Genomic DNA, 24,758 nt, shown 5'->3' on the forward strand with positions numbered 1-24,758 from the left:
TTCCCATAGACAGCACTCTATACCACCTCCTGCACCCCAAACCCTAGCTTTGAGCTCTCTCCCAAAGCTAGCAGAAATACCTCCTCCTGCACCCCAACTCCTTGCCCTAACTCTGAACCCACTCTTAGAACCAGCCCCCTGCTCTAGCCCACTGAAAGTATGTGAGGGAGAGAGAGCAGATGGAGTGAACAGGACAAGCTTTTGGGGAAGTGGTAGGTGTTGTGTTGGTCTTTAAGGTGCTACTAGACCAGTGTTTCTTAAACTTTTTAAGACCGAGGAACAGCAAACAATTTTTGTATGAGGAACACCAAGGATTTTTTGTTGAGGGGGGGAAAAAAAAAAAAAAGAGGGGTCGGGGGGAAAGTTATTGAGGGGGGAAAAAGTCATCCCTTTAAGGGCGGCCATTTTGAATTCTGTAGTTCTCAACGGCACACCAATGTGCCCCAGAACACAGTTTAAGAAACACTGTACTAGACTATTCATTGTTTAAGTTTTTCCTGTTACAGACTAACTCAGCTACCCCTCTGAAGCTTTTACAATGTATTATGGCTTTGTCTACACTGGCAATTGAGCAACAAAGCTTTTGTCATTCACAGGTGCTTAATTTGCCCCACCAAACAAGCTTTGTCCAGAAGGAAAAAGGGTTTAGGGCAGGAAGTCTACTTACTCAGTGTGTTGGCAGGCAAGATGGCGAAGCCTTAGCCCTACTGGCCACTCCCTTGGTAGTATTGCTGCCCCCCCCGTGGACACTGCAGTATACCTTGCCTCTACGGGCTCGCTGCCACCAGTGGACACTCAGATCACATCCCTCTGAAAGCAGCGTGTTATGGAACACAGTCCTTTTCCCAGGGCTTCTGGTTCTCTTGGCACAACCAAACTACTCTCTTGCTTTAAGTTAGAAGCGGAAGCTGCATACCAAATTTGGTGGCCCTAGGTCACTTCTTGGAGGACTTCTTGAACAAACGGACTTGCAGACAAATAGATGCACTCTCTATCCACCCACCCACACACACAGGATATCAAAGTATACTTGGAATTAATACATTGGAACTCATACACCACGGGAATGATATAAGGGTGGAACACTGCAGTTGTTATGCAGCACTTGCAGCGTTTCTTTTTAATTAAAGAAGTTAATGCATCTTTTGGTGGGGTTAGAATGTGGAGACATGTTCAGCCATTATTCAGAAATCCTATAAATTATTTACCTGAAAACCTCAGAAGAAAGTGCCTTTTATAACTTTCTAGTACCATAAGGGGATGGTGGTTAAATTACTTTGTGGGAAGAATGTCACCAACATAATTTTGCACAGAGTTCTTACTTTCCTTGGTGCTATCCAACTACTGATCATACTAAACTGAACAGGATTTATACAATAGAACACTATGGTTGCCAGATGGTTTAAAAAAGTACCAGAAAAAATGTGATTACAGATTTGTCAAGGAAAAAAAAGCCCAAATACCGGACTGTCCAGTCCAATAATGGACAACTAGCAACCTTATAGAACCCTGTGTTCTAGTCTCCAAGTATTTAATTTTTTCATATCTGCATTTTTTATATTTAGACAATTTTTGGAAGAGTTGCTGTGTTTGTACTTGCCAAGTTGATATATTAAAAAAAAAAAGTATGGCTTCAATGTACTGACCTCGTGCAAAGTAGTAAAATATGCTTGTAAATTAATAAGTCACTACTTAAAAAGCACTCAATATAACAGAAGATAAGAGCCTTCAAAACATATATATCCACAATTTTTTATTAAAACAGCAAGCTTAAGAAATTAATGCTGTGCAATGAAACATTAACTAATACAAAAAAATGAACTTTAAAACATGAAAAATGTATTCCAATTTCTGTATGACTTACATAAGATTGAAACAAAAATATTGTACTAAGAATTAATGTCAATTTTAAAGACTGGCATGTTGGGCAAGAAAGGTTCTTATTCTTTGTAAGAGTTCTTTCTTTACACTGTCTGGTACCAAGGCTGTAATACAAATAAAAAAATAGGTAAGAAATATGGGAAAAAAGATCAAAGATATATGCAGTACAGTATATTGTAAGTTGCCCCTACAATTCTGTTGATGCATGATAGAATTTCCTCGACTACCACCAAGCCAATTCAGCTAACACAGATGATAAACTTGGAGCCATAGCCAATGAGGCAGTCTCCTGCTGAAGTTGAAGAGCAGTCCAAGGAAGAAGAAAGAAGGACTTATATTCAGCAGTAGGGGGGATGCTACCAGCAGTGAAGGATCTGACTAATTTTCTACACCATAAATTTTGTTCTCCACCCGCAGAGCTAGGAGAGTAGTTTTCAGACTTCACTGCACTATGACCCCTTTTGATAACAGAAATTACTACAAGATGCCACCAGGAAGTTCTGAAGCCTGAGCTCACCAAGAGAGGGAGATGGGGGCACACAGCCTAAGCCGTACTGCCCCAAGTGGGTCATCTGGCCAAAGCTGATGCCCAAGAGCTTCAGCCCTGGCAGGGGTGCCTGTGACCTGAGCCTACCCACCCAGGACTGAAGACCTCAGTTTTCAACCCTGGGCCCCGGCAAGGCTAATGCTAGTCCTGGCAACCCCATTAAAACATGGTTGTGACCTACTCTGGGATCCTCCTGTCCCTCAGTTTGAGAATTGATGAGCTAGGGGAATTCTATCATGGTGAATAGCATCCAGGAACAGGATTTCGGAAGTTCATTGCTGACTACACTAAATAGGCTTTTTTATTTTAAAACAGCTTTACCATCTTTAACACTAACGGTTTTCCAGATGGCATGCCTGACTGTGGGAAAACTGAAAGTACTGCAAAAAGGAGGCCAAACACAAATCACTTTTCTCTATAAGGTGCAAATTGTGTCTTTTGCTGCTGCCTCCTCCCCCATCCCTGATATGCCAATGCCTTACTAACCCAGCCTTGCAGAGATTTTCAGCAAAAACAGAGGTATGAACACATCTTTCCCATACACTACACACACACACAACCCTATCAACATCAATGAGACCACTGGAGACATTTAATTGTTAAGCATATCTTTGTGTCTTAAGTGAAAGTTTTATATAGGTTCCACCTCCCAAAAATCTACAATGTCTGGTCCGGCAGGACCACAGATGTTCCTGCAACAGAAAGCCCCAAGAACCTACAGGCAGGAGGCCCAATGACCAGCAGCAGATCAGGCTGGGGTCTTTGGTATCCAGGCTGGAGCAGGAGTCAGTGCCCAGCTGAAGCTAGGGGCAATGAGGCCAGTAACCCAGCTGGAGGTATAAAAGGTTTTTTAAACATACAGGAGTCAGCACAGAAGTGAGAAGACTTTCATAGCAACGTGAATTACGTATGTAGTCCATTTGTGATTACTGTTTAGGCTAGTAGTCTCCAACCTTTTTACACCCAAAACCTCAAATTAGTGGTTCTGCTGCTTGTACCTGTCTGTGTGTATATGCTGCTTAATATGGTGCCCATGGCTGGTAAAAAGCCCTGCACTGACTGGGCTGTGAGACAGTCCAGATGCTATTAGGTGTAGGAGCAGCATGGGTACAGTACAGCCCAGCCCAAGGGCAGTCTGGTAAATCGGGTTTCCCTGCAGTGCAGTGATTCATGCTCTAGGGCAGTGGTCTCCAACCTTTTTACACCCAAGATCACTTTTTAAATGACAGAACAAGCCAAGATCTCAGGGAAGGGGGTTCCAGTGTATGATAGGCTCAGATGTAGGGCCTGGGGGAAAGGGGAGTGCAGGAGTGTTAGGATGCTGTGGCCAGATGGGGACTTGGCCCCAATTTGGGGCTTGTTGGCCAGGCTTCATTTTTAAATAAAATACTATGTCAAACAAAAAGTTTCTGCATTGTTTTTATTTCTGAGAAGGTCAGGGAACCTGTTTTGAGTCAGGGGTCACTGACCCAAGAAAAATCAGTTGGGGCCACACAAGTGAAATTAAAAAAAAAAAAACCCTCCTCCAACGCTCCACTAACGTGGCCCCAAATGTGTTGGTGGGAACAGGGGACATAGTACTGGGGAAGGGTGCTAGTGGGTGCTTTGGCAGGGGACAGGGTGCCAATGGGGACAGAGTTCTGCCGCTGGGGGCAGGGGAGAGAGAACAGGGTGCTGGGAAGGCAGAGGACAGGGTTCTGCAACAGGGGACAGGGTGCCAGTGGGGACAGAGTTCTGTGGCTCGGGACAAGGGAGTGGGAACAGAGTTCTGGAAGTGGGGACGGGAATTGGGACAAAGTTCTGTAGTTGGGGACAGGGCAGTGGGGACAGAGTTCTGTGGCTGGGGAGAGAGAACTGGGGAGAGGGTACTAGTGGAGGCAGAGAGTCCCCTGCATCTGCCTCCTCCCAGGATTCTCCCCCACCCCTCCCCGGAGGGAAGCCAGCGCATGCGTCCTCCAGGCCCGACTCCCACCCCCGCCGGCACAGGGAAACTCTGCACGTGCCTGCCCCGGCGTGGAAACATTGCCCCCGCTCTTCCTCCCCCCCGCCCTGCAGGGAAACCCCGCACATACCTGCCCTGGGGATGAAACCCCTGCACGCGCCTGCCTGGGGGCTGACTCACCCCTCATGCGCCGGTGCAGGGAAGTTGCTGTGCTCTTTCTCCGGGGCTGAAGGGAAACCCCGCACATACCTGCCCTGGGGATGAAACCCCTGCACGCGCCTGCCTGGGGGCTGACTCACCCCTCATGCGCCGGTGCAGGGAAGTCGCTGTGCTCTTTCTCCGGGGCTGACGCCCCCTCCCGCAGCACGCCCGGCAGAGCAGCCAGCACACTTCTGGAACCCCCGGAAGTGGCGCTAAGCTGCAGGACTTCCATCCACCTGCGGGAAGCCGGCACTATCTCCATTTTCGCTGGAGGTAGGTAGTGGGGCTTCTCGGGGGTGAGGGGAGAATGGGGAGGCCCACAGATGCCTCGCGATCGACTGGTCAAGGCCTCGCAATCAACTGTGACCACGGGTTTAGATCATTACATATTTGCTTCCACCAATAATGTGGGAAGTTATTGGTGCTTAGACAATGTTTGGAGAGTATTTCCATGCATAAATGTAATGTGGCATTAATAGTTTTTTTGCTTTAAGTGACATTACTTTTCTTACCTCTTCCTTTGGGAGTGATTTCTGCCACCAAGTCATCAACAGTAACATGCTCTAACCCTTTTTCTTTGATTACATCTAGGGAAGATCAAGAAAGCCACTTCAATACTTTTTCTAATGAATGGATTCAAACAGGTCTATTAAAAGATTAATATACAAAACCTGCATATATATGTCGTACTATTAATCATACATATGCCTACTTTGGATTTAGTTTAGTTCATATTACGATGTTCAGATTACAGTATCGGTGGGTATGATATAAGAATATGAAAAGACAAGTGCGCCGACCAATAAGTTCACGTAACCACCATTTGACATATCTATCCTGCATATGCTAACAGCCGCCATTCTCTGGGCAGCTGGCATTGCAGCAATTATTTACAAATCTTTGAATTGCAGCCAGAACATGACTAATTTTAGTTAAATATTATATGTAACTTTAACCAGAAGCATAGAGCACAAGTGTAAAGATTTGAAGGTAATTAAAGAAAAACACACTAATACTATATTGTCAATTGCTCAGGAACATAAAAAGCAATCAGTGTACAGTCGGGGGCTGTACACAAGTGAGAAGCAACCTTCCCCTCCAAAAAAACCCCTCACTGATGTGGCACTTGATTGAGAAGGAGAAAGACACTGCCCACATTTCCCTTGCACAGCAGAGCCTAAAGGGTGCCCAGCCTAGTAGATTTTGTGTGCGCCAGCCCAGCAGTGGGAAAGTAGGGGGCTGGTGCACCAGTGCAAGCTCCCCAATGGCGGTGGTGGGGAGCGTCCCTGAGCCTTGGGGGCCGGGGCCAGATCCAGGCAAACCAGGGACCACATCCTGCTCCTAGGCTTGTGGTCCCCCCACTTTAAGCTGACCTTTCAGGTCTAATGCAGACCCGGCCTTAGGCAATAATTTAAGGTACTGAGTATAGTTAACCTTAATTACCTTTGCAGTGTGCCTTTAACTGATCCTTCCAGCCACATTCAATTAATTTTGCTCTCAGCAGCTCTTTAAGGCTGTAACAATGACAAGATGAAACTTACTAGAAGAAAAAAGTGGTTTTAACATCAAAGAAAAAATATTTCACTTCAAAGCAGGTTATAAAAAATACATCTCAGTAAGCCTTTGTGTGCATAACTGCACGCTACTTCATGCTGGAAATAAAATAAGCTACTATAATCAAAGGGATCCAAGATGGACAGGAGAAGCGACTTTCAGCGTAAATGATGTGATTTCAACGAAACACCTATAACTCTGAATTTGAATTATCCAAACTATGTTTTCGCTGGCGGTTTAAACCGGGTATTGAAAAACCTATCTTATTTTTATTATCAGAGAAGTCTGGGAAAGGCAGAATATGCCTGGCACCATATAACCTCCTCTTAGTATAATTAAGAGCAAAACTGACAAAGATTCAAGACGGTTCCACTCTATTCTATTCCTTCAGCTATTAGCGAAGGAGCACAGGAGCAACCCTCCTTTACTGTGAGGGGGTACACTGGATATGGGAAAGCAGAGGGCTAATAATTAAGAGGCAAAGGAGAAACCAATTACAAAAAAAAAAAAAAAAATTTAGTAAGTTAGTATAGTGGCTTAGTAACAGAGATTTCAGTTCTTTATTCCAGTGGTTCCCAACCTTTTTTATGCCATGGACCAGCAAATCCATTCACAAACTTTTGGCAGAGTGGTAACATCTTTATTTGCAAGCCCTGCTCATCAGCACCGCTGTCCCCGAACCCGGCTCTTCCAGGTTGTAATCTACTCGCCACAGGCAAGTAGATTACATAGTTTGTCGAGCCCTGATTATGCAAATAATGAATATGCAAATAAAATGTTACCTGTGCATCTAGCAAACCCAGCGCTTTGCTCCCCGGTGCCTAACACCCTTGAACTCCCACCCCTATGCCCCATGCCCTTTGACCCTTTAACCTCTGACCTGTACAGCCCATGCCAACACACTCTTCCTCCATGACTCCACTACACTCTCACCCAACATCCCTTTGACTCCACTCCACCCCCTGCACTCCCCAGAGTGAAGCTGCCCCCTCCAGGAAGCATGGCTGTTACTGCCAAGCGGGCAGGGGGAGCAGCCATTGGAAGCATGCCCTCTGCCTCCCCTAGCATGTCTCTCACCCCCATGGGTAAAGGTGGAGGGGGAGGGGATGGAGTCCTGGCTGGGCCACCATCTTACCTAGGTTAGAGGGAGCAGGATGGAGGGAGGTGCCACCTGCTCCACCTCCTCTTGCCACCACCTGAGTCCCAGAACTGCTGCCAGGCAAAACCAGCCACCACAGCTGCTGGAGCTGAACTGCTGCCAATAGCTGGGTTCAGCTATGACAGCTGATGTAGACCAGCAGCCAGCGGTTCACGGACTGGCACTAGTCCGCAGACCAGCAATTGGGAACCACTGCTTTATTCCATGGGCTGGCAGCGCACACAGCCTTCGACCAATCTGCTTGCTCAAGCAATCCTTCATTTTTGACTGAAGGAATTACAGCCACAGCCTGACATGTGAAGTCTTGTCCTCTTTGACCAGCATGTTTGAGGAGGTTGTACTAAGAGGAGGACATATAGCAACAGGCACATCCCCAATATTATAGGGAAACAATTTCACTCCACAATTTCTGCCAAAAAAAAGTTGATGACATTTGTTTTATTCTGATTTAAGAGTAAAACCACCTCAAAATCCTTTCAAGCATTCTAGCAGCAAGCGTGCATTCTTTCAAAACAGTATTTCAAAATAAATAATCACAACTAGAAGGGGAATAAATTAAAAAATAATATGGCAGTAATCCACAAAATATAACAATGGGAAAGATAACGTCTATAAGAAAGGACCTCTCTTTTTAAAGAATCAAAGAAAATGAAGGATTTGAGATCCACTGATGCAAGGGATCTTAAAAAATTAGAATACTTTGATAAAAGGGAAAAAAGTGCATATGGAATGAAAGGTGAAAGCAATGGAGGAAGAAGTTTTGAGAAAATGTAAGTTGTAGCCAGGAAATGCAATTACCCAGTTTCTTCTGCCTACCAATTTACTGTTAAATAGATAGCTAAAATTCTAAATGAGAGAAACTAATATTCTTCTCCCATTCAGAAGCATGAAGGAAGAAATTCAAGCACAGGAAAAGGAAACTGTACCTCTCCCTCTTGCCCTGAAAAAAAAAAGAATAAGTTGCAAACTTGTTGTTTAATTATTTAATTTTAGATTCATACAACGTTTTCTTCATTAACAAGAGTGTATAAAATGTTCACTTGGGATTTATAAGCCAATTTTTCCACCTGTTATTATTTTACCAGCTTTTTGTTTTAGTTAACCTGATGGAGAAGTTTTATTTTTCTTTACTTTTGAATATTTAAATTAATTCTTCTTTACTGGTTTAATACACAAGAGTTTCCCAACTGCTTCACAGCACTTAGAATTATAGAAGGGATGTCCCTTTTTTTTTTTTTTTTTTTTTTTACACTTTTCAGAGACTCAATCATGCTATGTTACTTTATGACACCTCATGAGCATGCAAACTGTATAGGGGGGGGGAGGGGACTTACCGTTCTCGCTCTCCTGTTTCTATTAGTTTTTGGTTAATAGTTGCTCTCATCTGTGCATCTTTGTTCATTTTGCAAACCTAGATTTCGACAGCAAGTCTATAAAATTATAAAAAAGATTTTAACAGCACTGTTTAATTCCATACATGTTTTCTTATGTTGCAAATGATTAGTAAACAATTACAGACTGCAGAGAGCATAATGGAAATGTAAGACCTGGTCTACATTAGAAAATTAAAAGCTTCAGAGGGGCAGCTGAATTAATCTGTAACAGGAAAAACTTTAAAAACAACAAATAGTCTAGTCGCACCTTAAAGACTAACAAAACATGTAGATGGCATCATGAGCTTTCATGGGCAAAATCAGAAAAGTAGGTAGGTTTAACTAGGTCAGTCAGAGCATCCACTCACCCCGAGTAGAATTATTAAACAGACCAAAGTCCCTCTGTAGACAGTGCAAGACTAATAGAAGAATTCTTCTGGCAATCTGGCAACCACATCAGGAAACTGGATTAGTTATACCAATAAGAGAACCCTTCCTGTCAGGATAGGCAGCACCTACATTAAAGTGCTATAGTGCAGCATTTTGTGCAGAGACTCCTCTGGGTCTGACAGTTTAATTTACACAATTAGAAGACAGACACTAACTCAACTTACTAAGACAGTCACAAGTAATCCATCATACACTGTTTATATCAGAAACACTAATTAGAAGAACGTGGCAAGGTGATTACATTAGTGAACCTAATTGTCCTCACAAATTCAGAAACTACTACAGGCAGTCCCCGACTTACGTCGGATCCGCACTTACGAACGGGGCTTTTCTCGCCCCGGAGCTCGCGGGCGGCAGGACCGCCCAGAGCACACCAGTCCCGCCACCGCGTCCTCCGGGGCGAGAAAAGCTGCTCCGGGTCTCCCTAGTGTGCTGGGGGGGACTCCCCAGCACAGCAGGGAGGCCCGAGCAAAGCCGCACAGGCGGCGGGACCCCGCTGCCCGTGCGGCTTTGCTCCTTTGCCCCGGAACAAAGCTGCACAGGCGGCGGGGTCCCCCGCCTCTGTGGCTTTGCTCCTGTCTCCAGGGAGAGAGTCCCCCCCAGCACAGCAGTGAGACAGGAGCAAAGCCGCAGAGGTGGGGAACCCCGCCGCCTGTGCGGCTTTGCTCCGGGGCAAAGGAGCAAAGCCGCACGGGCAGCGGGGTCCCGCCGCCTGTGCGGCTTTGCTCGGGCCTCCCTGCTGTGCTGGGGGGGACTCCCCCAGCACAGCAGGGAGACAGGAGCAAAGCCGCAGAGGCAGCAGGACCTCTGCGCCTCCGCGGCTTTGCTCGGGTCTCCCTGGTCTGCTGGGGGGGGGGGGGGGGGGAGGGAACGCAGGTAGTGCGCCCTCCCCCCTCCAGCAGACCAGGCTTTTGTTGCAGGACGCCTGGGGTAGAGCAGCTGGGGTGCTGCCGGGTTGGTCCTACGGGGACCTATCCTGCAGCGCCCCAGCTGTTCTGTCCCAGGAGTCCAGATTCAGCCGCTGTTGAAACTGATCAGCGGCTGATTCCAGGAATCCGGGGGCAGAGCAACTCTGCCTAGGGCTTCCTGTAGTCAGCCGCTGATCAGTTTCAGCAGCAGCTGAATCTGGAGCCAGTTCCGACTTACATACAAATTCAACTTAAGAACAAACCTATAGTCCCTATGTTGTACGTAACCCAGGGACTGCCTGTACAGTAAAACTCTGATGGTCTGGGATCTGTTGGTCCGGCACTCCTGATGGTCTGGCACCATCAGGAACCCGGAAGTGCTCCAGGCAGCCGGACCATTGGAGCTGCTATGCCCCCAGCTTCCCCGATTCAGCTGCTGCTAAAACTGACCAGCGGCTGACTCCAGGAAGCCCGAGGCAGAGCTGCTCTGCCCCAGGCTTCCTGGAATCAGCCCCGATCAGTTTCAGCGGCGGCTGACTTGGGTACACCTGGGACAGAGCAGCTGGGGTGCTGCCTGGTTGGTCTCGCAGCGCCACGGGTTGGCGCTACCAGCCGCTGTTGAAACGGACCAGCAGCTGACTCCAGGAAGCCATGGGCAGAGCAGCTCTGCCTCAGGCTTCCTGGAGTCAGCCGCTGATCAGTATCAGCAGCGGCTGACTTGGGGACACCTGGGGCAGAGAAGCTGGGGTGCTGCCGGGTTGGTCCAGTAGCGCCGAGGAGTGGCGCTGCGGGACCAACCCAGCAGCACCCCAGCTGCTCTGCCCCAGGCGTCCCCAATTCAGCTGCTGCTGAAACTGACCAGCAGCGGCTGAATCAGGGACGCCTGGGGCAGAGCCAGACTATTGGAAGGGGGGGCTATGAGGGGTTTGAGGTGGCATTCCCCCCACCCCAGAACCCTTATAGTCCCCCCTTCCGATAGTCCGGCAAAACTAATAATCCGGCACCCTCTGGGTCCTAAAGGTGCCGTATTATCGGAAGTTTACTGTATTCACTGCTGATGACTCAGTCAAACTGTATACAATAATCTTTGCTTCCTGAATAACTAGTGTTTTCTGCACTTTCATCTTCATTTCAGAAAACTGGTAAAAAGAGAAAAACTCACAGCTCTTAAAGTTGTGTGCAGTAGTATTGTAGCCATGTTAGTCTCAAGATATTTTAGTCTATGGGTGGGCAAGATACTATCTTTTGTTGGATCTACTTCTGTTGGTGAGAAAAATCTACTGAACTTAGGCTGTGTCTACACTTTTCAAAGTGCAGCCACACCAGCGTTTTGAACTAAAAGTGTGGCCACAGAAGGAGCATTCTCCTAAGGCACATCTAGAGTACATCCCTCTGTTGGCAGACCAGAAAAGCTCAAAGTAAGCTCAAAAGTCCCTGGAAAAATCATGGAGGGGATCCTCAAGGAATCCATTTTGAGGCACTTGGAAGAGGGGAAGGTGATCAAAAATGGTCAGTGTGGATTCATGAAGGGCAAGTTGTGCCTGACCAACCAGAATGGCTTCTATGATGAGATAACTGGCTCTGGGGAGATGGGGAAGTCAGTGGATGTGATATACCTTGACTTTAGCAAGGCTTTTGATACGCTCTCCCACAATATTCTTGCCAGCAAGTTAAGAGAATGTGGATTGGCTAAATGGACAGTAAGATGGATAGAAAGCTGGCTGGAAGGTTGGGCCCAGCGGGTAGTGATCAATGGCTCGATGTCAGGATGGCGGTCAGTTTCTAGTGGAGTGCCCTAAGGTTCGGTTCTGGGACCAGTTTTGTTCAACATCTTTATTAATAACCTGGATGAGGGGATGGATTGCACCCTAGGCAAGTTTGAGGATTACACTAAGCTAGGGGGAGAGGTAGATACACTTGAGGACAGAGATAGAGTCCAGAGTGACTTAGACAAATTGGAGGATTGGGCCACAAGAAATCTGATGAGGTTCAACAAGGACAAGTGTAGAGTCCTGCACTTGGGACGGAAGAATTCCAGCACTGTTACAAGCTGGGGATCAACTGGCTAAGTCGCAGTTCTGTAGAAAAGGACCTGGGGATTACAGAGGATGAGAAGCTGGACATGAATCAACAGTGTACCCTTATAGCCAAGAAGGCTAATGGCATAGTAGATTGCATTAAGAGGAGCATTGCCAGTCGATCCAGAGATGTGATTATTCCTCTTTACTTGGCTCTGGTGAGGTCACGTCTGGAGTATTGTATCACATCTGGAGTATCCAGTTCTGGGCCCCCAATTGCAGGAAGGATGTGGATGCACTGGAGGTTCCAGTGGAGGGCAACCAAAATGATTAGGTGGCTGGAGCATATGACCTATGAGGAGAGGTTGAGGGAGTTGGGTCTATTTAGTCTGCAGAAGAGAAGAGTGAGGGAGGATTTGATAGCATCCTTCAACTTCCTGAAGGGAGGTTCCAAAGAGGCTGGAGAAAGGATGTTCACAGTAGTGATGGATGGCAGAACAAGGAACAATGGTCTGAAGTTGCAGTGGGAGAGGTCCAAGTTGGATATTAGGAAAAACTATTTCACTAGGAGGGTGGCGAAGCACTGGAATAGGTTACCTAGGGAAATAGTGGAGTCTCCATTCTTTGGCTATGTGTACACTGGCGGGTTCTTGTGCAAGAACATCATCCACACTTCCACGTGCGTGCTGTGCTTTTGCGCAAGAGCTCCCATGGCAGTGTGGACGCTCTCTTGCGCAAGAAAGCTCTGATGGCCATTTTAGCCATAGGGATTTCTTGCGCAAGAAATCCCTGCCAAGCGTCCACACTGCCCTCTTGTGCAAGAGCTCCTGCGCAAGAGGGCTTACACCTGATAAAAAAGAGCATAACTCTTGTGCAAGGAGCCCTCTCTTACCATGCCATACTGTAAATTTCCTTGCTCAAGAGCGGGCGGGCAGTGTGGACGCTCTGCAGATTCTTGCGCAACAACGGCCGTACTTGCGCAAGAAGCCAAAGCCACGAGCGTAGACATAGCCCTAGAGTTTTTTAAGTCTCGGCTGGGTTGATGTAATTGGGATTGGTCCTGACTTGGGCAGGGGGCTGTACTTGATGGCCTTCTAAGGTCTCTTCCAGCTCTATGGTTCTATGATTCTATGAAAAGCTTGTCTCCATCACCAACAGAAGACGGCCTAGTACAAGTACAATCTCAGAGTTATGAACACCTCAGGAATAGAGCTATTTGTAATTTTGAACATTATATTTGTTCTTTCGAAAGTTTACAACTGAACATTGACTTAACACAGCTTTGAAACGTCACTATTCAGAAGACAAATGCTGCTTTTAGCCATCTTAATTTAAATCAAACAAGAACAGAAAAAGTACTCTTACATTTTCAGTTTTTAAAACTGCCTGTTTTAGTAGTTTAACACCAGGGGTGGGGAACCTCAGGGCTGGATGCAGCCCTCAGCGTGCCTAGATCCAGCCCCTGAGGATCATTCCCCCACCCCCGCCCAGCATTGGGGAACCCATACTGGTACTCCAGCCCCCACTGGTACTCCACAAAATCTACTAGGCTAGGCCCCCACCAGGCTCTGGTGTGTGAATGGAATGTGGGGAGTGTCTTCTCCTCAGTTGGGGGCCACAGTGAAGGTTCCCCCCCACACACTTCTCACTTGGGTATCCCCCCCAACAGAAAACTGATTTTTCTGTGGGTCATTGGCCCCGACCTAAAAAAGGTTCCCCACACCTGATTTAACACTGTACTGCATTTCCTTTTTTTTTTTTTTGGGGGGGGGGGCGGTAATCTGTTGCTGCCTGACACGTCAGTCCATAACTGTGGTTCTAATGTAAAAGATACTATCTCATCCACCTTGTCTCCCTACAGTTCTTAAATTCATGGCTGTAATTAGATTACGCCAGATATTTTGATGAAGCTATGTAGAAGTTTTTGCTGCCTGTGTTAATTTAGTAGTTTAATGTTGATAAAAGGATCAACACAACTGACTCGAGCCACTTCACATCTATCACCTAACCTGGAGATCTGGTACTTCAGCCCAGACTTGATTGAGGAACGGCTGCTCACTGCCCTGAACTACAGAGTGGTGCAAGTCCAGGCTCAGATAAGAGACTGGGGGGGGGCAAACAAATCCGGCCACGCTTGCGTCAGTCACACCGAGCGGCTGCCTCTCTCCTCCCCGTGTAATGGAGCCACAGCCCGGCAAAGCGGGGCTGATACGATAACGTCGCAGGCGCTGCATTTCAGGAAACGTTTTTAACCAGAGGCCCCCGCAACCCGTCGAGCCTCTGCCGGAGCAAGGGCGCAATTCCACCGCAGCCCGCCCGCCCGAATGGAACTCCTCAGCCAGCGAGCCCACCCCGGCCTGCTCTCAGCCCCCCCCCCCCACCGGGCAATAACCAGCCCCGCTCCGCCAGCCTAGTGACCACGCCCCCTTCCCCGGCCTGGGAGACCGGCCTGAGGAGCGCCCGGCCCGCCAGGGCAGCATGGGGCCACACCACGGGGGAGCTCGGGCCTGGGCCCAGAGCCGGGAATGGGGGCGGGGATTTCAAGCCGAGTCCCGCGGCTCCCCGCCCGCCCCTGACCCCTCCTGGAGAGAGCAACTCCGGACCCCCGGACTCACCCCCGCGGCGGCGCGCTCAGCTCTGTAGGAGAAGAAAGCGACGCAGTCTCCCAGGGAGAATCCAGCACGGCCAAGCCCCTGCCCGCCTCTTCGCGCAGGGAACCCTGGGAAATGGAGTGCACGACGCGCTTTCCCTCGCTCGGTTTAAAAACTACAACGCCCAGCATGCTTCACGATCGGGGCGCTAGGCGGCTCGCTCTCCGTGCGGCATACAACTCCCAACATGCTCGGCGACTGGCCCGAGCAGCCCCTCGCGGCCAGAGCCCTAAAACTACCATTCCCATGGTGCTCCGCGGACTGCACGCTAGTTACCTTCTCCAGTGGCTTCTCCCTGCTTCCTCACAGCCTCCTTCCAAACTTTTCGCCGTTAGGCGGCAACTCCCGGCGCGAGCGACGGCGATGGAAGCGGCGGCCAACTGCTCCCTGCGGGTGAACCGGCAGCTCTTGGATCCCAAGTTCGAGGGCTACAAGCTGTCCCTGGAGCCGCTGGCCTGCTACCAACTGGGGCTGGACTCGGGTGAGGGGCGCTGCGGAAACGTGGCGGCGGGGCAGCAGCGTTTGGGGGGCGCGCGGGAAGGGTTTGTTCGGGCTCCTGGGGGGGGGGGGGGAGGCTGCTTGTGGCCGGGGAGCCCCGGGGCGGCAGGTTTGTGGGTGCTGCCAGGGCCAGGTCGCTAGTGTTTGCTTGGCTGAAGCCTCTCCGCCGCGGGTTGCTTTGCTATGTCCCGGCTGCTGGCCTCCGGGCAGAGGCGGCTGCCCATCCCAGTGGGGTAAAATTATTCAAGCCCCAGGTGCCTGGCAGGCTGTGGTTGTGCTCCCCTACAGGGCTGGGTAAATATTCTCCGGATCATTGGGAAACAACATTCCCTCCCCTGCCGTGCAAGGCCAAGCCTGACTGGTAACTGTTCCAGGTTTTGGTGCATTCTGGTCTACACTAGGGATAAGTTCAGATTAAGATTTGCAACTCGCGCTAGGTCAATTGCTTCGCAGGAGTTGACTTATCTTAATACGAGCTTTGGCTCTGTCCACATAGTGGGAGGTCACCGAGAGAAATGCTTCTCTCGACTTGCCTTACTCCTCACAGGAGCACCCTTAGCGTTCAAGTTAGCCAGTCTTTACTAGGTTTGCTAAATCGAATGCCAGAAGATCACTCTCCTGAGCCTTAATTAATGGGTAAGTATAGACAAGGCCCTGGAGCCATGTGTGCAGTATGGGCTAAGAATGTGTAAATTTAACCATGTAAACAGTTAACCAGTAACTCTGGATTTATCAGTTAATATTCACACGTGCATGCAGACTCCTGTGGTAGCTGGCTCCGCAGGAGTGGGGCTGCAGGTGGGAGCTGGTGTGCCTTGGGAGGCGTCTTAAGCTGACTCCCAGCACACACCACCTGCCAGGGAGCTGACTGTCACCCCACATGTAACCGTGTAACCATTTTTTTAGCAGTTACATAGTTAATTAAATGCATTTTAACATTTCTAATACAGACAGAGGTTGCCTTTGTCAGTCTGGGCTGGGATCCTTGACTGATATATGTGAGCAGCAGACTCTAGTGTAGGCCTGCGCTTTCTCCAGAGTCCCTGTAAGTCTTCAAGAAAAACTTTTGAGTGGTTTTGAGGGTTTTATATTTTAGCATTGGATCTTTAAAATATTTAATTAACGCATAGTTGTCGTTTTAACACGCCTCACTCTCCTCATACACCTTCATCAGTAATATAGTGATGTCCTTGTAGGTGAGCCTTCAATTCCATCTTTTATGTCGACCTCTTTTTAATAGGTGTCCTGATGAATTTCAAGCCTGCAGATTTTTCTGGTTTTTGGAAAGGCAGAGCAGCCCATTTTCTTCCTTCCCATTCTGAGACTTTTCCCAAACTCTCGTGGGTAGAAGTTTTACTCTAGTGTCTGTCGTTGTAGCCTAAGGCCAGGTCTACTCTAAACCCGGCAACTCAACTTAAGGTACGCAACTCTAGCTACATAGAATATGCTCCCATTAGCTTCTCTTGCGCCTTGCAAAAGGAGGAGTGCCAGTGGGGCACTTTAGTTAAGACTTGCTAAATCGAACTCCGGAAGATGGATCGTGGCAGTGACAATCTTCCTTTTAGTGTAGACAAATCCTGAAAAATGTATGAACAGCCATAGGTGAAATTTACATGTTCTTTATTAGTTTCAAAGCTGCTCAGGGAACAGAAGCTCTGAAACTGGCTTTGGGGCCTTTTCACTCTTGCTTCTTGGGAAAATTACAAGAAACAGCAGAGATACGGGAATTGCCTGTATGCAGACCATAGTATTGCTAACCATAAGTGTTTATAACTCATAAGCTACAGCTCAAAGTAACAAGGTTAGCTTAAAAATTCATGAGATGTAAAACAATGGGGGTTCTTTTGATTAGCCTTTTAGTTTTTTGTGCCTTTAGAGTGCACATTTTAAAGCTTTGTCTTTGCAGCTGTTAGAGATATCCTTTCTCCTTTTTCAAAATGAAAACTGAGATTTTCATGTAAAGTTGATATAAGATGGAGCTTTAAGAAAAACATTGGATGTTATGGGAGTTGGGATCAAATCATAAAAATTAGCATCCCTGCACTCTCCAAGAGGTGACTACACCCAGTTTTGATGACACAAACTTCTTCTGTGGAGGTGGAAGTTTTTATCTTCCCTTCCCTTTATTGTCAACCAGTCATGTAGTGTATGCTACAATAGGTTTTTTGTTGAGTTTATTGACCTCTAGCATGTTTTCCTCAGTGACCAATTAGCCACTGTGGCCAGTACTTTGAACTCTGCTGCTCTGCAGCCAGATAAACAGATGCATCCCTCCCAACTGCAAATCCTGGGAATTAAAAAAAAATCTATTTCCTGGTGTCTGGCTCGTTGTATAGTGGTCCTCATGGCATCTTCTCAGTGAGCCAGTGGTGGGTAGTGATAGAAATGTAGCCGTGTTAGTCTGGGGTAGTTGAAGCAAAATGCAGGACAATGTAGCACTTTAAAGACTAACAAGATGGTTTATTAGATGATGAGCTTTCGTGGGCCAGACCCACTTCCTCAGATCAAATAGTGGAAGAAAGTAGTCACAACCATATATACCAAAGGATACAATTAAAAAAAATGAACAAATATGAAAAGGACAAATCACATTGCAGAACAGGAGGGGGATGCGGGGGGGGGGGGGAAGGAAGGAAGGTAAGTGTCTGTGAATTGATGATATTAGAGGTAGGGGTGGGTGTCACTCAAACATTCCCCTGCTTGGAGCAATGCAGAGCTTTTGGATCTTATCAGTGTGTGAGGTGAAGAATCAGTGCAGGCACAGCTATGAGTGACTTGTAGGAACTGGGACATACACAGTCATATTTCTTGAACCATATATGAGAAGAGGTTTGAGTGAGACATACTACACTGCGGAGCCAAGATAAAGGTACTCTGGCAGGCATACCAGAAGGCAAAGGAGGCAAATAGCCGGTCTGGTGCTGCATGTGCAACATGGTGTTTTTATGAAGAACTAGGTGCAATCCTGGATGGGGACCCCATAACCACACCCAAGGAGAGTGTGGATACCTTCCATAGACCAGAAACAAAAACACTTGTCCCAGAGACAGAAATTATTGATGAACAGCTGGAAGTGGATGAAGGGGTTAGGATTAGTCCACTGACAACCAGTGCGCCAGGCAACGAGGAATTGTTCTCAAGTCCCGATATTTGTGAGGATTCTCAGCAGCTGTACGTGGAGTAACAGAAGAGAGACAGAGCCACGAAGCAGAGGAAGAGAGGCAGGCTACATTGCTGTGCGGGCAGGGGTGGGAGGGAGGGTAGTCTGGTTGGTGGCCATGTGGGGTGTTAAGTTGCTCTAGTGTGGCTGGAGGTGGAGGGCTGGCAGCATGACGTGATAAGTAGAGATGTGAATGGATAACCACTTATCTGGTAACATCACCCTTACCGGGTGATACTTACTGGGTTACAATTAAATGGTGCCTGGATCATCCTGCGGCGGCAGCTGCTGCAGCCTGGCCAGGTCACTGTACCATTGGGCTAGGAGGCTGCCTCCTGGCCCTGCTGGCTGGGGGGGCTGCTCCAGCTGGGCTGGAATGGTCTCCCACTTAATTGATTAACCTATTAAATCTAACATTTAACCAGTTAACTGATTAAAAAGGATTTTACATCCCTAGCGGGAAGTTGCTCTAGTATAGCCTGGGGAGGAGAACGAGAGGTTATGCGGGATGGTAAGTTCTAGTGGGGAGGGCCAGGTAGGGGCAATTAGTTTCTATGTATTGCAGCAGGTTAGGGTGGATGGTAGCAATGTGGACTGACAAGTTGCTGTGTACTGTGGTGGGTGGGAGTGGAGTGGGGGGCAGCAGCAAGGGACAGTAAATTGCTGTGTATTGCAGCAGGGGTAGGATGGGGGGCAGCTTGGGAAATTGTCTTTGCAGCTGAGGTGGGGGGGGAGAAGCACAGGGCAAACAGCTAAGCCGTACCTACGTCTGCATTATGTTCAAACAGAATTGATGTACACATAGATATCAGTAGAATGTTGTTGGGAGGTGTTGTCGAAGCTTTGCTTGGTATAATTACCAGTTTTGTCATGGAATTCTATGGGACGGCTGCCGTTTCACCACTGCCGTGGTACGGCACTCTCCCAAACCATTCCTCATACTGTGCTGCCATAACTAAGGTAGAAACAGGGGGGTTGAGGGCAGCTTGATCTTTGATGCTACACAGATCACATGGTGTCCGCTCCTCCCTAGGCAGCTGCATAAGAAGTTTGCATGCAGAAGCTGAGCCCGAGTTTACCTGTTTACTTTGGCTGACATATCGTTGCTAACGGTTATCTCAGCCTGTGAAGAAGTGTAGGATTATTACAAATTGTGTCCATGTGCAGCTGCTGCATAAGTCCAGACTATATTTTCTTGGGGACCCATACACAACACTCCTTTTACTCCCACCTTTAAAATTGACCATAGTCAAAGGGTCTGGAGAGATCCGTTTTAGCCTCTAGGGTAACAAGAAAAGTGGTACATTTTGTTCAGCATGTTGGTGAAATGTTACAATCTTGAATAGTACAGTCACTCCATTATTAATGGTTACTTCTTCAGACCAGACCTTGAAGTCGGCATGCTCATCTGCAGAAGTCCATCAACTAAGGAAAAAAATACGGAAGATGAGGGAGGATCTGGTTAACGATATGTTGCGTCCCTCGGCAATACAAACAGAAAAAAAGGGAGCAAAGAAGAGTCTCATAGATTGACATGAGAACACAAACCATTGAGCATATGATAAAGCTCGTGAAGACCAAAATGAGATGCTGAAGTGTCTCATCAAGCAAGATGCAGCATGAACACAACTAGAGGCAACACATGTAGAACTCTTTTCACAGCAACAGTACCTTCATGACTTATCAGTCTTCATGGCCACACATGCAAAATTCCTTATCCAGCAACCCTTCCTCTATGCCCACACATTCATGTTCACGATCAAGTAATTTTTTTTTCCTAGCACACTCCCTTTCCTGTGAAAGCAGATGGGCCTCAGCTGGATGTTAACACCATTGTGAGGTTTTCCAATAACCTTTACATTCCTTAACACCAAACATCCTCCTGGAAAGACATCAATAAAAACAAACCTGATGCAGGTTTCCATGAATTTATTTTGAGTGACACAATCAACACCAATCACTCTGGCCCCTGTGGAATCCTGAAATATCCCTTGGGTTTCATGGGAATGCCTTGCTCAGGAAAATTGGGGGATGAAGCAGGGAAGTTATCCCAACACACACAAATGTCAATGCCCCTCATTGTCAAAACAGTTCCCCAGAACTTCCCTGATATTAATGGCCACTCTATGGACTCTGCTCAGAGTCTTTTTGAAAAAGACTTTGAAAAAGTGTCTTTTTTCAAACAGTGCATCCAGGCACTGTCTGTTGTTGTTCCGCCCTAAGCCAAATGCTTCACCCTTACTCTCACATAAATTATGTAAGCAACAGTTTGTGGCCACCACTTTGGGGATATGATCCTCCAAAAGGTCCAGCCTGCCACAAAGACACCTCCCTTTCCCTCTCAATCTGCCAATGGCAAATTCAACAAGATTGCAGCATCAGCTTAGCCTATTGTTAAACTGGTGCTTACTGCAGTCCAGAAGTCCCATGAAAAGTTTCATGAGCCAGGGCTGTAAGGGGTAAGTGGCATCACTTAGGATCGCTATGGGCATTTCCACTTCCCTCCGTTGTAATTTTCTGTTCTGGAAAAAAATGCCAGTGTGCAGCTTTCTGAACAGGCCACTGTAGGTGAAAATGCATCTATCATACACCTTTCCAGACCACTCCACATTTTAGGGATGTGACTGTATACGTGTACACGGTTAACCACTGAGCCTGGGTTACATGCATTTTAACATCACTACCACATTTATGTCTGTGAAATACCCACGGTGATCCACTTGCATTTGAAGCACCATGGAGAAGTACCCCTTACAATTGATGTACTAAGGCAAAATAGGGTGGTGCTATAATGGGGTATATATCCTGTTTATTGTCCCACCGCTGTTTGGAAAACCCAAGTCAGCAAAGCTATCCACTCTGTCATCCATGTTTCCCAGAGTCTGAGTCCTACACAGCAAAATGTGATTTATTGTCCTGCACGCTTGCATAAGTACTTCCCCTATTCCAAACTGATTTGCAATTGAATGGTAGTAATTGGGGGTCACTAGCGCCTACAAAACAATAGCAATATGCTTCTCTACTAGGACAGCAGCTCTCATGCATTGTCCTTGCACCTTAGTGCAGAGGTCAGCTCAGCACGCAGCTCCCGGAAGATTGCTTTATGCATCCAAAAGTTCTGTAGTAACTGATCTTCATCCTGCACCTGTATGAGAATGTGATACCACCACTTAGTGCTAACTTCCCTATTCCAAAAGCAATGGTCTCTGGTGCACAGCTGATTGTGACAGTCCAATGCAATGCCAGTTTGGTGCTGTCATTGTCATCTGCATCCAAATCTTCCTCCTCTGCTATTAATTATGTAAATAGTTCTGCTACAATGTGTGAGGTCCTGAGCACATTGAACACAACATAGGAGAGAATTGTGAGTTCCATGACTTATTACAACGGATGCTAGTTTGCAACAAGGACTCATTCAAAAGCTGCGAGATTAAACCAAAAGTTCAGGGAGGGCTGGAAAGCAAAGCGGTGGGACATTTTCCAAAATGCATAATGCTGTGTTGCACATTCCTACAGTACTTAGAACAATGTAGCACTTTAAAGACTAACAAGATGGTTAATTAGATGATGAGCTTTCGTGGGCCAGACCCACTTCCTCAGATCAAATGAAGTGGGTCTGGCCCACGAAAGCTCATCATCTAATAAACCATCTTGTTAGTCTTTAAAGTGCTACATTGTCCTGCATTTTGCTTCAGCTACCCCAGACTAACACGGCTACATTTCTATCACTATTCTACAGTACTTAGTGATTCAAGATTCCACCAAGCACTGTGGTATGCTTACCTTCATTGCTTTGCCTGTTGACAAGGTGCTAACAATGTGGCCATAAAATGTTGACAGTGGGTGGCAGAAAAACAGGTTTGACCGTTTTTCACTTTTGGCGATTTTTGCATGTTGACAGCACTTTCGTCACCAAATCTTTCCAGTGTAGACATACTCTTGAGTCCTGTATATAGCAAGGTATAACTTTTATCACTGAAATTCAATATTTGAATGTTGTGTGGTCAGAAAAAATGGCTTACTCGACTGATAGTTCTATTTTCTAATTAAAATTGATATGCATTGTTATAATGCACTGTATTGTTTCATGTTTCAAGGTATGCTTTGTAATATAAAATTAATCATGTCATGCGCAAGACATCTTATTGATCAGCTTTGTAAGTTAAATAATAAATAATTGATTCAATGTTTTGTAAATTTTTCATAAATAAGATGTCTTGGGACCATTAAGTGCTTTAATTTTGAAAGCAAATTTAGAATTCAGCCCATTAAGCACATTAGGTATAGTAGTTTTTAGTTGATGGTTTTGGAGTAGCTGAAATCTATGGCCTTACGTAGTGGTTTCTGTATAGTATAGTATAGTAATGATATGCTGGGTGCTGTACAGTAGGAAGTCAGAGATCCTGTCTTGAAGTTGTAGTCTGTGGCTTTGATCCATCACTAAGAACTATGAGAATGAATCCTGTGCACATGTGGAGTTCTCCTGAAGTCACAAGGTGGATTCATGGAGTTTAACATGCTGTATTAGAGGAGCCTAGGAGTGTAGTAATAGTTAAGGCTTCCTGATGATGGATGCAGAGATATTTGCATTGTTCTATCATTCCAGCACTTTTGGAAGGTGGCAGTAATAAGATCAAAGAAAGAACCTTAAAGGTGGGGAACTTTTTTTCATGTAAATACATTAAAGCCTGTGTGCTGTCCCAAATCAAAAGCAGGAGAATGAACTACATAGACCAGTGGTCTGATCTGGAATTCTTACTCTTATCTACTATATATTTAAGAGTGTCTGTCTGAAGAACTCCTAAATCAGTGGTCTCCACCTTTTTACACCCAAGATCACTTTTTAAATGTCAGGGCAAGCCAAGATCTACGCCATCCCTTCCCCAAGATTCCACCCCTTCCTTGAGGCCCTGCCCTCTCCATTCCCCCTTTCTCTATCATTTGCTGTCCCCAGCCCTTTCTCATTCTCACTGGGTTGAGACAGCAGGTGCGGGCTCTGGGGTGGGAATGAGGGATTTGGGTGTGGGAAGGGGTGAGAGGTGCAAGTTCTGGGAGGGAATTTGGGTGCAGGAGGAGGTGGAGAAGGGGATGCTGGCTCAGGGAGGGGGCTCCAGGCTGGAGAGTGTTAGGGTGAGGTGAAGGCTTTGAATGCTGAGCAAGCCACAGGCTTTTGGAGGTGGGGTGCATGAGTTTGTATTGGAGTGTATGAGGGACTCAGGGCAGGGAGGCTGGGTATATGATGGGCTCAGGACACAGATTTGTGGTGTGTGGATGGTGCAGGAGTGTTGTGGCAGAAGACTGGGAATGTGGGGGTGCAGGAGTTTAGGTATGTGAGGGGCTCAGGGTAGGTGGTTCAGGTGTATGATAGGCTCAGGGTTGGGCTCTGTGGGGGGTGCAGGAGTGTTATGATACTGCAGCCAGATGGGGGCTTGGCCCCAATTGGGGCTTGTTGGCCAGGCTTCATTTTTAAATAAAAAAGATGCCTGTTGGACATAATAAATACACAAGCACTGATTTCAATATTATCTATTTTACTGGCTCCTCTCATATCTAAAAACTGAACCACACAACACCAACACAAAATGTTTCAGCATTGTCTTTATTTATGGAAGGGGCCACTGATCCACAGAAAAATCAGTCCGAGACCACACAAGTGACATGCAAAAAAACCCCCCTCCAAAACACCCCAAGCCCCACTGATATGGCCCCAACTGAGACCCCTCACTCCTCTGGCACTCTAGCCCCATGGGGGGAGTGGTGGCTAGGTAGGACTGAGGTTCAGGGCCTCAGGCCAGATTAACTCTTCTGGGTTAATCTTGGGTTAGTGGATTTTGTGGGCCCCTCTACGCTCTGAGGTGGGACCAAAAATCAGGTCTACCAGTGAGTGGGATAGGGATGGGGGTGCAGAATCTGAGTGGAAAATAGGTTACAGGAGCAAGATGGGGGTAGGTGTCTGCCTATGAGGGTGGGGACAGGAGCAGGGTGCTGGATAGAGTCTGGCTAGGGGACAGGGTGCTGGTGGGGGTCTGGCCAGGAAAGAGGGGATAGGGGCAGCTCAGCTGATACCTGTGGGTCTCTAGGGACGAAGATCTCTGAGGCAGGATCTGTGGGTAGCGCTGGATGAAGAGCATGTGCAGCTCCTTTAACAATCCAGTCACTCTGGATCCTGCGCCACCATCTTAACTACCTCACTTCCCTCTGCCTTCCTCGAGCACAGGGAATGAAGGGAAGACAAGAAAGCGCTCGCACTGTTGTGGGCAGAGAAGGAGTACATGCTTTCTTGTCTTCCCTTTCTTCCCCTGCTGCCTGCCTTCCTTCCTTCTGCCTGCATGGAGGTGGGGAAGTCCTGCAGCTGCACGCCAGATCCAACTTCTCAGGAAGCACGCCTGTTGTGGGGAGGGGAGGAGCAGCGCGCA

The 24,758-nt window shown here is 47.3% G+C and overlaps 3 protein-coding genes across 4 annotated transcripts in view; 1 reads left to right on the forward strand and 2 right to left on the reverse strand.

Annotated features, from left to right (window-relative positions):
* Window positions 1-5,160, reverse strand: part of EBAG9 (estrogen receptor binding site associated antigen 9) — a 41,903-nt gene extending 36,743 nt beyond the window's left edge. The window contains exon 1 of the mRNA XM_075920213.1: window positions 5,084-5,160. Within this exon, the coding sequence (XP_075776328.1) occupies window positions 5,084-5,131 (48 nt within the window). The 5' untranslated portion in view covers window positions 5,132-5,160. The remainder of the gene's footprint in view (window positions 1-5,083) is intronic.
* Window positions 1,739-14,779, reverse strand: ENY2 (ENY2 transcription and export complex 2 subunit). Of its 2 annotated transcripts, none has more exons than XM_075920214.1 (5): window positions 14,649-14,779; window positions 8,619-8,714; window positions 6,015-6,085; window positions 5,084-5,158; window positions 1,739-1,985 (listed from the first exon to the last, which is right to left on the reverse strand). In XM_075920214.1, the coding sequence occupies exons 2-5, from the start codon at window positions 8,684-8,686 to the stop codon at window positions 1,909-1,911; spliced, it is 291 nt and encodes a 96-aa protein (XP_075776329.1). In that variant the 5' UTR covers window positions 8,687-8,714; window positions 14,649-14,779; the 3' UTR covers window positions 1,739-1,908. The 2 variants fall into 2 exon arrangements, with proteins under 2 accessions (XP_075776329.1, XP_075776330.1); XM_075920215.1 differs by having other exon boundaries at window positions 8,619-8,695; window positions 14,649-14,777.
* A 62-nt stretch (window positions 14,780-14,841) lies between these two features.
* Window positions 14,842-24,758, forward strand: part of NUDCD1 (NudC domain containing 1) — a 135,676-nt gene continuing 125,759 nt past the window's right edge. The window contains exon 1 of the mRNA XM_075920212.1: window positions 14,842-15,165. Within this exon, the coding sequence (XP_075776327.1) occupies window positions 14,931-15,165 (235 nt within the window). The 5' untranslated portion in view covers window positions 14,842-14,930. The remainder of the gene's footprint in view (window positions 15,166-24,758) is intronic.

Source organism: Pelodiscus sinensis, chromosome 2 (assembly GCF_049634645.1).
Source record: "Pelodiscus sinensis isolate JC-2024 chromosome 2, ASM4963464v1, whole genome shotgun sequence".
NCBI lineage: Eukaryota > Metazoa > Chordata > Testudines > Trionychidae > Pelodiscus > Pelodiscus sinensis.

Bases quoted from the DNA above. Each gene is read 5' to 3' on its own strand.
- ENY2 (XM_075920214.1), bottom strand. From the start codon at position 8,686: ATGAACAAAGATGCACAGATGAGAGCAACTATTAACCAAAAACTAATA. The intron at 6,086-8,618 runs GTAAGTCCCCTC...TCATTGTTACAG, and splicing joins GAAACAGGAGAGCGAGAACG to CCTTAAAGAGCTGCTGAGAG. The intron at 1,986-5,083 runs GTAAGAAAAGTA...TTTGTATTACAG, and splicing joins AATCACTCCCAAAGGAAGAG to CCTTGGTACCAGACAGTGTA.